Genomic DNA, 14,322 nt, shown 5'->3' on the forward strand with positions numbered 1-14,322 from the left:
ATCCCTGCAGAGGCACTGCTAATGTCATTTATTTCTTATCAAGTGAAAGGGTACTTCACATGTCTTCTACTTCAGTGTTGTGATACTTAGAAATGTATGTACGTTTCAAGAAAGAGAGAATGACACAGAGGAAAGACATTTTTTGGGGGAAATGCATTAGAGAAATCAAGGGAAATAAATCAAAGAGTGACTGATTTGGAGACTGTAAGGGTGTTTATGGGTCACCAGATCCACTTTCTCACTCTACAGATGAGAAAACTGACGAGAAAGATGTTCAGCTACTGGAAGAGCTGGCATCAGAACCAATCCTAATCCTCATTTTGGTATTCTTTTCTTTACGTTTTATCTAAAAAGCATTACGACCAGTAGGACAATGAAAGAGGGGATCGAAAAAAGGGCCAGTGATAAGATAAGCAAACACACTCTCAAAGCTCACTAGTGGGAAAATACTTAAAAGGACATCTAGGGGTTCTGGTGAATGCAATGCTAAGCCCATAGCCACTGGGCTGCAAAAGGAATAAAAAAGAAAACACACCCTGGAAAGAACAAAGGAAATATCAAGTTAACTGCAAGAAACTGTTCTAGCATTACAAAAGGAACCATAGCTAGCTTTATATGTCTGTGCAGGCATTTGGGAAGTTTCTTCCACCATCAGTATTCTTAAAAGCTTATTTACATAATGGATACTACATAGAAAAATCGAAGAAGAAAGAAAAAAAGAGTTCTTATTAACTCAGGTTAATAAGTAATTTTAAAATATAAAAAAGTACAGTATAAAGTCAGGAAAAGAGCCCTTTAGACAAGTGAATTAATAATAGTGAATTAATAAGTATAGGTCCTTTGAGGAAGTCATCAAATTACTGAAGAGATTTGAAATATTAGTTACTTGAAATAAGAAATCCCATTTTCTTGTTCATTTACTAGAGAATATAATAAAAGAACCTCACATGAATATTCATATGTTCTGTATTACTGTTGCAGTCACTTTGAACAAAGGATTATCATACCAAGGAAAAGCTAGCCATCGTGGAATTTAAAGAGGGCCTTCTTCTATTTACTGTGGTAACAATAAGACCAGCTAATATAAACCATTTGAAAAAAAAAAAAAAAGAACAGAAATACTTGCTAACTCAGGACTTGACCTTATTCTGTACTAAAATATGCACTTCCTTTTATCTGTGAAGATGTTCTTAACATCATCAGTCTAAGTGAGAATATTAAAAAAAGAATCACTTAGTAAGTGGGAATGGCAATACTCTGGGGCAGCAAGTAAGGGGGGGGCCCATGCTATGAACCACCCACTTTAAAATCTGGCCCTCAATACTGCCGGACACTTTGGGACAGCATCTTCAGAGTGAGAGGAAGTCAGGAGTGTGAAACAGGGAGAGCGGGTAAGGAGGCAGTGACTGGGAAATGAGAGAGCCCATTCAGGGCTGCCAGGCTGACAGCATCTGACCCTCTATATGTCACTCGTTCCTTAACATCGTTGCTTCAGAATACTGTATGCGTCCACATACATACTCTCTTCACGAGGAGCCCTCAAAATTGTGCTTTTCTGAGGTCATATCTCAAACCTCTCATGACCTTCTACTTCTTAGAGTCATAGAGAAAAAGCACAAACCAGAGTCGACTGGCACTGGACAGAGTAGAAGGGAGTCTGGCACCCTCTTAAAAAACAACAAAACAAACCCCATGAAGACAATTGCCACGGGAGCCTTCTCCCTCTGAATTACTTTCATGTACTTTAAATACAGGATCAAAACAATCGTTCATTCAAGATCACTATCTGCAGATGTCCTCTTCTCCATGACTTTTAAGCTTAAATATTTAATAGAAGCCTCTCTAAAAAACCACCCAGCAGTTACTCTTATCCCCAGTTGACACAACACCCAGTTCTATGTGACCCCCTCCAACCAAGACAATGTGTGCATGGGGGAGGGGGGAGACCCAGCAGACAATCATTTACCTATAGACTTTGGCAGCAGGTTTTTGACAAATTCAGTGTGGTCCCCAACATGCAGGATGCTATATACACTTTTGTTCATCAGCTCTTCTTGGTTATACCTTAGGTACTGTGTCACATTCTCTGAAACAAATACAACGTTGCCTTCCAGGTTCACTACAAAGAAGAACCCATCAAGGGCCTAAGGGAAAAGGCACAAACTGTGTTAGAAAGGACACAAGAGAAAATCATATGCAGTTGTTAAGGAGGGATGATCCCTTTAAGGGAAAGGTGTAATTCACACGTGGATAGAAAAGAGATCCCCCCCCCCCAATTTTGGGGAATAATTAGCACACTTTCTTGTGGTGAAATTATTCCATCTTAGTAAGTAGGAGAGAGCCTAGATCAGGGTTTCTTGTTGCAAACTAAATGATAAATACTCTGTTATTTTACCAGGAGATAATTACTGCCACGTAAGTGCAGGCATTTATCTGTATTTTCCAAATTATATTGATGGACTGGATCCACCCAGCCAAGAACAAGGTTTATGTGACCAACCCCAGCACAAAGTAATTATGTTCTACAGTTTCTCATGTAACACAATGGGAGGAAAGGGTCGTCGATAATTTTCCTTCAGTTTAAGGATTAACCCCCCCCTCCCAAACTTTGCTACCTTTAAAGCTGCCAGGGTTTAAACGAAAGGAATTGCAGATGTTCTCAAACATCAATCCTTTATTGTTTGGGGAAAGGGTCTGGGAATAAGTATCTCTCTGATAATGGCAATGGGGACCGCATGCTGATATGTGACCAGTACAGTCTGAGGACTGGAAGGGGACTCGAGGTTTTTTGGTTTTTGACAGTGAGAACTGGAAAGTTAACTAGTTGTGCCCTTCTCTATTACTTGTTCTCCAGGTCATGGAGATGCAGGTCCCCAGCCACCTAGATAACATTAGCATTCTCCTGCAGTGTGGCTTGGCCTCACTTCTCCTCTCTGTCACTGAATCTAGATTAGGGAAGGACAGAAAGACTCCAGGATCATTTTAGGAAATGAAGATAATGAGAATAACTACTGTGCATGTTTACTGTGCCTAAACACATTGTATCATCTGAATATTTACAACTCTGGAAGGAATGTTTTACCTTCTGCAATTAACAGAGGAGGAAGAAATGGAGGCTCTAAGAGGTGAGGTGATTTGCATAAGCTTTTGCAACTCAGTCAGTGGCAGAGCTGGAATTTGAATCCAGGTGGACTCAGAAGCTCAGGCCTGCGATCACCCTGCGGCAGGGTGTTCTACTTCGGTATTTACCCCAGTCTCTTCCTGTCACATTCACCTTGGTGATGTCAAAGTTGAGAGTTCAGGGAGTTTCTCTTAGGGACTCCTCCTTTCCCTTTTTGATCTGTGCTTGTCAGAGTCCTGTTTTATAGATTAGGTGAGCGATCAAGACTACAGGAGGCTTGATATTGATCAGGCATATCTCGAAACAGGGCCACCCGGTCTACCCAGTTTGTGTCACACAGTTTCCCCATGCTATGTATTTACTATTTTTAACATGAATGTTACATGTACATATTGATATAACAATGTGTATAGATGGGGCAGGAAGTGTTTACTTTTATCCTAGTTTGCTTTTTCCTTCAGTTATTATTTAACAGGCTCCTATTTTGTGAGCTTTCTTTGAATATATTCCATCTTTAATTCTATTTTCATCACAAAACTAAGTGCTCTCTCAAATTAGAAATGACCATAAGGCATCAGTGAAAAGCTCTTTAAAAAAATAACACCATTCAGTTTTAAGTTTTTCTTAAATATCCTGTCAGGTTTTACCAATGGCATAAACAATATGCAGGGTAAAGCAAGACTGTATGCAAATGGCCTTCCATAACAGGTTGGCATCAACCCCTGAAAACCTCGTGTAAGTGTATGCGAGTGTTTATATCTGTGAAGGGGGAAGGAAGTAAGTCAGTTGATTAGTTACGTGCCACGTGTCCTTTTGAACTAACTGCTTTAGATATACATTCACAGGGATTTTCATAATTATATTACCTATAGTTCCCTTTTGAAAGTGCAAAGAGCCTCCCACTGCTTTGTACCATGATAAAAAGACTGATTTGTAGCACAGTATGACTGAAAGATGAACGTGTTTCATCTTATAAGACCATGTTTTTTTAAAGCACACTATGATATGCTCTGATGAAAAAAGCTGACATTTGGTTTTGTTGCCTAGCAACCACTATGCTATGATGTAAGCATGAGTGTGCATCTATGCCTAGGAACAGCTCAACAAGAACAAGTTTCCCTGTTGAAATTAGTCCATGTAAGCAGGGATAAAGACTTCAAACCTTAAGTCACTAGACTTGATCATTAGCTCTCTTACAGATTCACCACTGAAGTCCTGCCACGCAAGTACTTGCTCAAGTCTGAATACACTGAATTCTCAGAAGACTATTTTTAAACAGTAAAAATGTTGGTTTGATTTTATGAGAGAAGGCCCACTGATATCCAGCAATCTGATTTCTATAATCAATGAACTTGTTCTCAGAGGGCTTGAATCATAGACTTGCGGTTACTCCAAATATTTGTTTTTAGAAACCTCAGAAATCTTTTCAGGAGTTCCCACCCTACTGTAATATTCCCCCATATAGGGAATCAATGCAGCTATCTGGCAATTTCCTCATAAGCTAATAATAATCTAATTATTTAGATTACCATAATTTTCAAATCAGTTTTATTTATAATTAAAAAATCTTTCATAGGAACATATCTACTTTCATCTAATTCTAAATAGTCCACCTTGTGAGAGTTTTCTTATCTGCTTCTAAGAACCAAGCAGGAAGAAGCACTCTGGCTTTCCTTGTTGACTCTGGAAAATCAGGTTAAGTGTGTTTTTGCTTCTTCCCTGAAAATTGAACTTGGATACTGTCAAGCTAGTGACTCAAGAGAAATAAGCAAGGAACAACGCGGGGTCATTTAAAGCCTTTTGGCTAGCAGGTCCAGCTCCAGGAATTTTGTCATTTCTAAATACAAAGACTGGGTCAGACGATTTTTAATTTTTTCTGTGGGTTCCCCCGCCGACCTTCCAAGTGTATGCTAAATTTTCACAGGATGAGATTTTCTAAAAATAAAAATCATCACATGCACCAACTAAAAAAAAAAGGGTCAATTATTGGTGATCTTTGCTTTAAAAATCCTACTTTCTCCTATATGTGCAGCTACTGGCACAAGTTAAGCGATTCTATGTGGCAATGCCGCCCAGCTTCCGGCCACGTGGTACTTTTCAATCTCCTATTATCATCGGCGGAGTAAATTATCCTGAGATCTGACATAATTTATGTCTCAGGGCTCCTCTGCTTCTTGTTATATATTCACCGACATTTTTTCCTTCATCTTCCCATAGCCTACATCTTGAATTTTAATTTTGGAATAGGTACAGCAAAGCGCTTGGTGTTTAATACTGTACTAGTTAATAAAATAGGAAAGCCAGACTTTACAAATTCTAGACATTAGTCCGGTCATAAAACTCCCAAAAGTTAATAAAGAACAGGGAGTTAAGACCAACCACTACACTTGGGATGCTTATCTTAAGAACTCTGCCTATTATTTCAGTTTTCATCTTTATGAGATAAACTAGTTTGAGACAGCATAAATAAAAAGCATAAACCTCCATTTGGTCCTTGAATTTTAACCTGCCTATATGGACATATGTCTATGGCATATACAAAATCTAAAAATTGGGGGAACATATCAAATAAAAATTATATTGCAGAATTTAATAGGACTTGTAGAATATGGTTTTCCAAAATGAATACTCACTCTGTCAATTTATATTGTAATCTAGCTCGTGTAATTCTCTCTTACTCCTGGGAAATATATATAGGCTGAAATCAGGAGCTAGGTGAATATGTCCTTACAAGCTCCAGATCAGCAGTACTTCAAGCCTTACGAGTGAAAATTAAATGTAGATTGTCCTGAAATTACATTTACCTGAAAATTAAACATAATGACGTGAAGACCAACAACAGGGTGGGGAACAGAACCAGAATGGGGCTACGCTACCTCAAGCATCATAGGCCCCAGCGCATCCTTGTCGATGACGCCCTGCCCGGTCGATGACACGTCTGACTTCTGCACTTCATCTACGTTGGCGGCTGCTGCTTTCTCTGCAACAAACAGAAGTGTGAGTTAAATGGCCGTGCTTTTTCAAGGACAGAATGACACAGAAACACTGTTATTGCAATGATTTTTAAAATCTCTAGTGGCATCAGTCAGACGCGGTGCTGAGAGTCAGCGTCCATCCCGACTGCCGCTGGACAGGAGACACTGCGGGAGGCAGGAACAGAACAGTACCTTTTCACCTCCAGAACCTGTGGCTCAGATCCCCTCGCAGGCAGCTGATAAAATGAGTTGAGTGGTTTCGTGCTAGTCCCCGACAAGCATTTTTTCTAGATTACAAAACTGCTACACGCTCTGGCACAATTAGTCTCTGCTCCGGGGACTGCACAAACTAGGGTAACGAAAGGTCTGTTGTTCAGAATTCAGCAGCATAATCAGAGATACGTTTGCACGTATCTGCAGAAGGAATAAGGAGTCGCAGCCTGCTCTGGCTGCCCCCAAGTGACACGCTCTACCAAGTGCCTTCTGGACTCTCGCACTGCTCCACCTCTTGTCATGTTCACACATAAGCAGCCTGAAAGATGTGCTCCCTATTTTGTGGAAGGTGCTTAACAACTTAAGGCAGAGAGAAGAGGCCCCCTATCACGCACCGAGAGGAGTTCATGGCTGCCCTTTTCTCCAGTACAGAGACACACAATACATGGTTCTGGATTACAATGCGTGAGGCAGCGCTCAGGCCTAGAGGGCCTGGGACAATGCTCCATCATGATAATTCTCAGAGAACAAATAGATGCGTGGTTATCAATATATATACAAACTCGTTATTTTAAGAACACCAAAAAAAGTTTAAAGCATAACAGATACATATCATCAACTTGCTAGAAAACAAGACAAAAACAATGTGCCAATTATTTATACCTGAATAAATTATATCCTTGTTTATACTGCATGTTACCATTGTAATTAAATGCAAATAAAGAAAACTGTAAATAAATTTAGTACTCAGGATCAACTTGCTTTCATGACCTTGGAAATTTTGCTGCTGTTGCTGCTGCTTCTTCTACTCTTTTTTTTTTTTTTTTTTTTTTGGTAAAAAAGATTTTACAGAGTATTCTGAAATCTGCAAAGCGTAATCTGTCTCTGAGAACCTAGAACATAATTAGGAATTACGCAGGTCCTCCAAATCTTGCCACTGCCATGATGGAGTGCTTCCACATGTATATTCAGTGGAAAAGGGAAGATAACCTGTGTGAGTTCAAGTCTAAATCCAGCCACTCAGAAGTATGAGCCAAAGGAAGTCATTCCAACTTTTTAAGGCCTTACAGTACCCGCCTTCTGTACATCATGGACTGTGACAGGAATAAACTGGATGACAGGTAAAACACACTCTAAAAACTATAAGGTAGTTTACAAATGTAACGTACTACTAGCATATCTATGAGTGTGAGTTCTTCCTTAGGCAGTAGAGTTCCACATGTAGTCACTTCTTTGCAGAGCTTATCATAAGCAGACTGTCTCTGCTTTTTCAATTACTATATTCTTGGTTCACCTCCTTAGATCTAAACAATTGTGACCACCTATTAAAGAGATAGGAGTTGAGGCGCCTGGGTGGTTCAGTCGGTTGGGCATCCGACTCTTGATTTCAGCTCAGGCCGCGGTCTCAGGGTCGTGAGACGGAGCCCCACGTTGGGCTACTTGCTCAGCACAGAGTCTGCTTAGGATTTTCTCTCTCCCTCTGCCCCTCCCCACCCCTAAAATAAATAAATCAATCTTTAAAAGAGAAAGAGAGAGAGATATGACTTATCTGGTAGCCTTTACAACTCAATAGTGTGAGGATCTGTCAGTCTTTCGTTTTTTCTTGCTGCCTTCCCTAGCTCTTGATTGTTAGGTACCTTACCCCTTGGCTCTACCTGCAGGCTTGGTCTCCAGCCAGTTCCTTGGCCTCAACAGGGCAGGAATTATCTCAGGCTTTCCAGACCACTATTGCATATGACCTCCCTCTCCCAAGTCCATCCCCATTTTTCTAGAATATTTTCCATTGCCAAATATACCCCAAGTACATGCATACTGGGGCACAGACTTTTTTCTTTTCTTCACTGGTTCATTCTGTAAGGCCATAGATTTCTCTTCAGTTTCCACTCCCTTTCCTACCCCACCAGGCCAGGGACAGGACTGACCCCATCACCTACTGTTTCATCTAATTCAGCAGCCTGGTCCTGTGGAGGTCCCAGCAGGCTTCGGGCCCAAGGATCCTGAGTTTCATTAATACTAAATCTTAAAACTCATAAAATAGATATTATATATTTATGTGGTCTTACTGTATTCTAATTCATTTTTGTCTTTGGTGTTGTGCCAGTGTGAGAGCGGTGCGTTAACAGCCTGCAGAAAGAGTACATCGCAGCCCTTCCTCTGACTCCTAACTGCTCGCGGGAGCACCGTGCTCCCATCAGGCACCTCTTTCAGTAGCAGCAGTGATTCTCAAATAGGAACGGTGTACATGAGAAGACAACCTCCCCAGAGAGGATCCATCAGAATCTGAAGACCAAAAAGGCTCTCTTTGGATGACATTCTGATACCTCTTCTAGGAAGGTATGCTGTCCCCTCCACTTCGTGCAGTGAGCATCACAGTCCGGGCAATAGTAGTGGATCCCCGATCAGAAGCTAAGTGTCATGAAGGGGGCACTGTGTCTGTACCCTCAATGGGCACTGTCCCTATTTCAGAGCAGGTTTTCACTAAGTACTTGGTGGCTAACAGACCAGATTCGCTTCGGGCACTTACTCCCAGATATGGAGGAGGCAACTGGAGGTGGGAGTGGGTGGAAAAAGGAATAGAGTCCCTGCTTTAGGCCTAATAGGCCTAACATTCTCGCCTTCATCATTCTGAAGACCCAAATTTTCCTAAATTCATCCTTTAATATTTTGTGGAATTTAAAAAACAATGTAAGAAAACCCAATCATGCAGGTTCCTAAACAATGATAAACTATCATGCTGGGGTGTCCTAACTATTCTAGCAACATGCTCAGACACTGAATTTTGAACTCTTACCGGAAAATAGGTAGAATGAGGATCATAACTGCATTGCATTTGATTCTAGAAATCTACAGATCAGATGAAATTTAGGATAAGGACCTAAAATTTAAAGGAGGAGAAAATTTGGATCTGACAAAACATGTGTTTGGATACAAATAATTATCCTCCTGAAAAACTATTTGTGATAGTACGACATGACATTTTTTTCTCTTTATCACATCCAACTGACAAATCTTTCAGAGGAGAAAAGCAGCTAATAGGAAGTCACAGGGAGTGAGTGGCCGCTGGGAGGAAATCACCCAGCAACAATGGGATCTGCTCTGCACTCTCTCCATCTCTGTGTCTTGCGTCTCGCTATGCACGTGGTGCAAGCGGAGTGAATAATCCTTGTCAGCTGAGAGATTAAATCTAGCTGGGAGGCCAAAACAATTACAATCGAACTAAATGAGAGCAATTTAGGGATAATTGCAAGGAACTAACTTTAAGTTCAAAGAAGAGATAAAAATCGTTGGACATAGCTGAAAGTATTTCACGTACGCTGAGTTGGACTCTGCAGGGTAAGCAAGTGGACAGCAAAAGCAAAAGCCTAAGAAGGACACCAGTGGGAATGGACGTGTGGCATCTGGCCCCGAGAAAATGTCAGCTTGGCCTCTGAAAACCAATGCTAGGCTAAGGAACATTGGCAAAAAGTTCGTCTAAGCTGGAATTCTAGGAATCCCTGACTAAAAATCTAAACAACACAAATTTCATAAGATCAACTTGAAATTCTATTAGTGAAACATATGCTTTGAAAGAAAACTACATGAGTCTATCGATTATTTGCAAGAGAATGTTACAATATTTACACAATACTATTCATGTAATTAAGGGAATGGGAAATGTTCGCTATTCATAGAATAAATATGAAATAGAGACAAAGGATAAAGAATTTGGGGCTTTCCGTTCCTGTCCTCACTAAATGTTTGTATTAGATGCATTTCCAACTAATTTGTCATCGAATATTCAATTCTGTATTGAATTTGTGCTTTCATCATTTCTCAGTATTAAAGAGAACAAAATCAATAATATGAAATGATAGAAAACACTCAGAAGTATGGCTTTACCAATGTAATTGAAATCTAAATTAAACTGGCCATGAATTTATGTTTTTGGGTCCTTTTCATGAGGTAATTACTACTTCTGTTCAACGTTCAGCTGAGCCTTGAAATTAAATAGGAGGAAGGAAAGGACTCTAGTGAGAGATACATTATTACGATAACCGGACATACTGGTATCTTGATGGAGCCCTTCAGTAATTAGTATGCTATTTTTAAAGGCCAGATATAAATAAGCTTAAATCCTAAGATATATTTATACCTATGTAAGTACAGCATTACTATACTAAAACACACTATTAAATATTTTTAAATTAGGCAGTTTTCTCAGCGGTCACAAATTATATTTACTTTTCTATATTTCGCATCCATTAGCCATAAAAATATATTCTGTTACAAAAATATCCTTCAGTAAACTCAAGAGTAGAAAGATGTCCCAGAGTTTCGTATGGTCAAAACCTTATGAAATCTCATTATTACAGATGGAACTCTTAAATCAGAAAAGGAGATGATAAAATTTAATTTTCAGAGCCTACAAAAAGATTTCTCCTTCATGCCTTGACTTCTATTTCTTTCTCCTGCACTGTCAGCATTAAATTCTCCTTTTTAGATAAAGAATATGGCCTAAGAGAGTAACAATGAAAATAACAACTCTCTCCCTTTCTTCCCCACTCCCCCCAAAGATAAAAATATCATAAAACAGCTATGATCTTTTTAATAGCATAGTTTTACAAATGCAAAGCCCTGATGAGAGACTGCCCAAGGATGCCTCTGTAATCTTTCTCTGAGTGTTCCTTCCCTCCCGGGTGGCTGCTCCGAGAGCAATCCCGTCCGGTTCCTTCCTCCATTTGCCTGCACTCCAGAAATCCAATACCAATTAATTAGATTTCCAGTTTCAAAGCAAAGAACAAAACCCCGTCTCTTCAGGGACCGTGTTAAGATGAGTCATACCACAAACTGGGGGAAAATCATTAATATTATATTCCATATGCTTTTCTTTACAAGTAATTATTGCTCATGTTGTCTCTTAGAACAAAAGGAAAAGTGAATAGGGAAGCATTTGATCTCTAGAAAGGTAAGCGATTTTAAAACACAGGTATTTTTTGAAGCAACTGGATTAAATTGCTCTTTATCACTGGCATCTACAGACATAAATTTGAAAGTAAAATTTAAGTTTCTGGTGAGAACAGCAACAAATCAGAAGCTGTGATCCTAGCAAAAAAATGTATTTATCTTAAAAAAAGCTACAATTAGCTATTTTTAAATTATGGGGTGGTATTTTTTAAAAAAAGATCTTTACATGTTCTTTTAAAATATCACTTACCGATTTTTGCTAACTAAATCTTACAACGTTAGGAGTTTTGTCTGTTTATTAGGCAACTGAACCAAGAAAATACATTCCAAGGTTCTTTCCAGAAACCATTACCAGAACAGAGTGCTATCTCCCCTCACAGGGATGACGGTCCTGGCTCAAGGGACAGCCACGTAATTGTTCTAACTCCAGCAGCAGCGTAACCACCACCGATGAAGTCTTAGCACCCTAAATGCTGTTTAACATCTGCCCCTGAGGACAGGGGGATGCGGCCATTATGGAAGAGGCCGATGCTCTCTCTTCTTCATCTTTTTTTTTTTTTTTTTAACCATCTGAAGAGACTATGGAAAACTTGTGGAAATCAGTCTATCTTTAAACAGTCAGAATTCAAACAAGTATCAATTATTCATTCTGTAAAAAAACGTCAGCTAAAAGATAATTCACAGGGTCTTCACACATACGTAGAAAAATTTTAGTGCTGCCCCAGTTTAGATGCCTCTGACATGTGAAGCCAAGTAGGAGTTTAAAAGTCACTCTTATGTTGGGTCAAGCATGAGGATAGTTGCTTTTATTGAAGCAGTGTTACTTAAAGTATTAGAATCTTTGACTAAAATGGAACCTGATACTTTATGCAGGTTTTATAATTAATTCCACTGCTTCAAAATGAGTAAAATCACTCACCCAGAAACTATCAATTTTTCAGCAGACTGACGTCAAACACAAGTCTAATCACCTCCACAACAAATTTTAAGACTCTAGTGGGAATAGATCCGCAATTTTCATCTTTCCTTGCATTTAGGACCTGGATGACTTCAGGTGAAGTGACTGTCAAACCCAGCAGCAGCGAGACACATGGAGAGCCAAGCCACTGAAACAATGACGGGCAATTTCTGGCCAAGCACTAGAGATTAAATATTACAGGAAAAGTTATGTCGCATCTCAAAGGTTCTAGAAGGTAAAACCAGAGAATTATGCATCTGCACCAACTAAAATTAGAAAAGCTGCCATATGGCTCTGTGAAGCCAGCAGCACATTCTTATTCATTAGGAAGCATTCTGCTAACATAAAAACACAAGGCCCTTCCTGTGCTCTCCAAATGTGTTTATCTTTTCAACATTAATGCACTATATATCATCAAGCTGGTGAGATCTCCTGCCGTGCATATTAAAACCGCGCAGCTGCACTTTCTCGAGTACTGGGAGGGACCTCAGCCCCAAGTTGCCTCCCTCTTTCTGACATTGAGATTCTGGTGAACATGGTTCATGGTTTACCTTCGGTGTGAAGAAACAGCAACGTTAACCAATCTCAAGGCTATCTCCACCCAGCAACCCTCCACCCTCTACCCTCCATGCTCTGCTTCAGAGAGGGCGACACACTTGGTTTTGTCTTCATCAATGGCATGGGCATGACTACTTGAATAGAACTGACAATCATGCCACAAGTTTGAAATGTAAAGGCCCTACTTTTAAAATTAATGTACTACGTTTCTCAGGAGAGAAGACAGTAACCAGAATAGACTCTAGGTATTAACTGACTAGAAAAGACTTTTTGTCTGTAAGAACTCTATTTATCATTGAATCTGCTATCGCCAACATATAATTCTAGTTAGTCCCCACTTCACCTATTACCTATCACCATGGAATGCACTGTTAGGTAAAATAGGCCGTGGACTGTCTTTCACAGTTAAGCTATGTGAGTATACGACAATCTGTCCAAACCCTCTTTCTCTTACACAATCTAAATACCCCTCTGCTGTGTGCACCCTCGGCACTAAGTCAGAATACTAAAGGCAGCATTCTCCAAAGACCAACCTATACAAATGCTTTATTTCTTTCAAATACATACATTAACTCAAGCAAGGCCAACAAAATTACATTAGAGGAGCACTCAATAAAGTTTCTGATAAAGAGGTTAAAATATGGAAAGGACAGAAAGAGTTGTCTCTAAAATCCTTTAAAAGACTTTGGTCTAAGAAGTATAAATATTTTCTCTCCCAAATCACTCTTCTGTTTATTGGCATAGCTACTAGCATCACCTCTCAATATTTCTACCTTACAGTCCAGCAATTGTTATTATTTATCTCCCCAAATGCATCACACTGTTTCAAGATTTCAACCATTTTCTCAGACTGTTCCATTTGCACAGATGCCCTTCCAACCATTCTCTTTTAAGACCCCATCACTGTTCCAGAAGCTCATTACAGTCAAGCGAGGGCCTTCCCCTATGTTTCTGCAATGCCCTGTGCCCATTCCCCTAACAGTCGACATTCACGATCTAGTGCCTTGAAATGCTTGATTTGTTTACACATCTGTCCCTTTCACTGCACCGCTGGCCCCTTGGCTACAAGAAAGGTCTTCTTACTCACTGCCTGGCATCTAGTGGGTGCTCAATAACATGGGAGTTAGTACGGAACAGTTCTACAGCTGTAGCTGAAATTTAGTATAGCCAGGATCTAAAAATCACAAATGTCTCTTCAGAGAGATCTGTTCTAAAAAGACTTACTGTATACTTGACAGAATGGAGGTTTATTTTAAGACTCTGATTCTTGCAATGTATCGGGTAGAGAAAGGATGAGAAAAAAGGTCAGACCCTCTGTGCTAAAGGGCATCGAGAGAATTCCTATGGTGGTCAGGCCACTGAGGAAAGCATTTGGTGGGAGTCACCAAGGCGCTTTCTATACCTGAGAGAAGGTAAACAAAAATGGACCAACTGTATTATCCTAGATTATCATCTAGGAAGATATAACTTGCTTCATAAAAAAAAAGAAGTTGTTTGGGCATCATGGGAATTTTTAATCAGACTCTGGGATTTTCCCAGCCACTGTTAGCTCT

General features: G+C 39.8%; 1 protein-coding gene across 6 annotated transcripts in view; it reads right to left on the reverse strand.

Annotated features, from left to right (window-relative positions):
* Positions 1-14,322, reverse strand: part of NCOA2 (nuclear receptor coactivator 2) — a 282,394-nt gene that overhangs the window by 54,496 nt on the left and 213,576 nt on the right. For all 6 annotated transcript variants that reach the window (XM_040625584.1, XM_040625583.1, XM_040625579.1 and 3 more), the window contains 2 exons: positions 5,998-6,101; positions 1,967-2,144 (listed from right to left, as the gene is read on the reverse strand). In XM_040625584.1, the coding sequence (XP_040481518.1) occupies positions 1,967-2,144; positions 5,998-6,101 (282 nt within the window). The remainder of the gene's footprint in view (positions 1-1,966; positions 2,145-5,997; positions 6,102-14,322) is intronic.

This window comes from Ursus maritimus, unplaced genomic scaffold (assembly GCF_017311325.1).
Source record: "Ursus maritimus isolate PB19 unplaced genomic scaffold, ASM1731132v1 scaffold_9, whole genome shotgun sequence".
Classification (NCBI taxonomy): domain Eukaryota; kingdom Metazoa; phylum Chordata; class Mammalia; order Carnivora; family Ursidae; genus Ursus; species Ursus maritimus.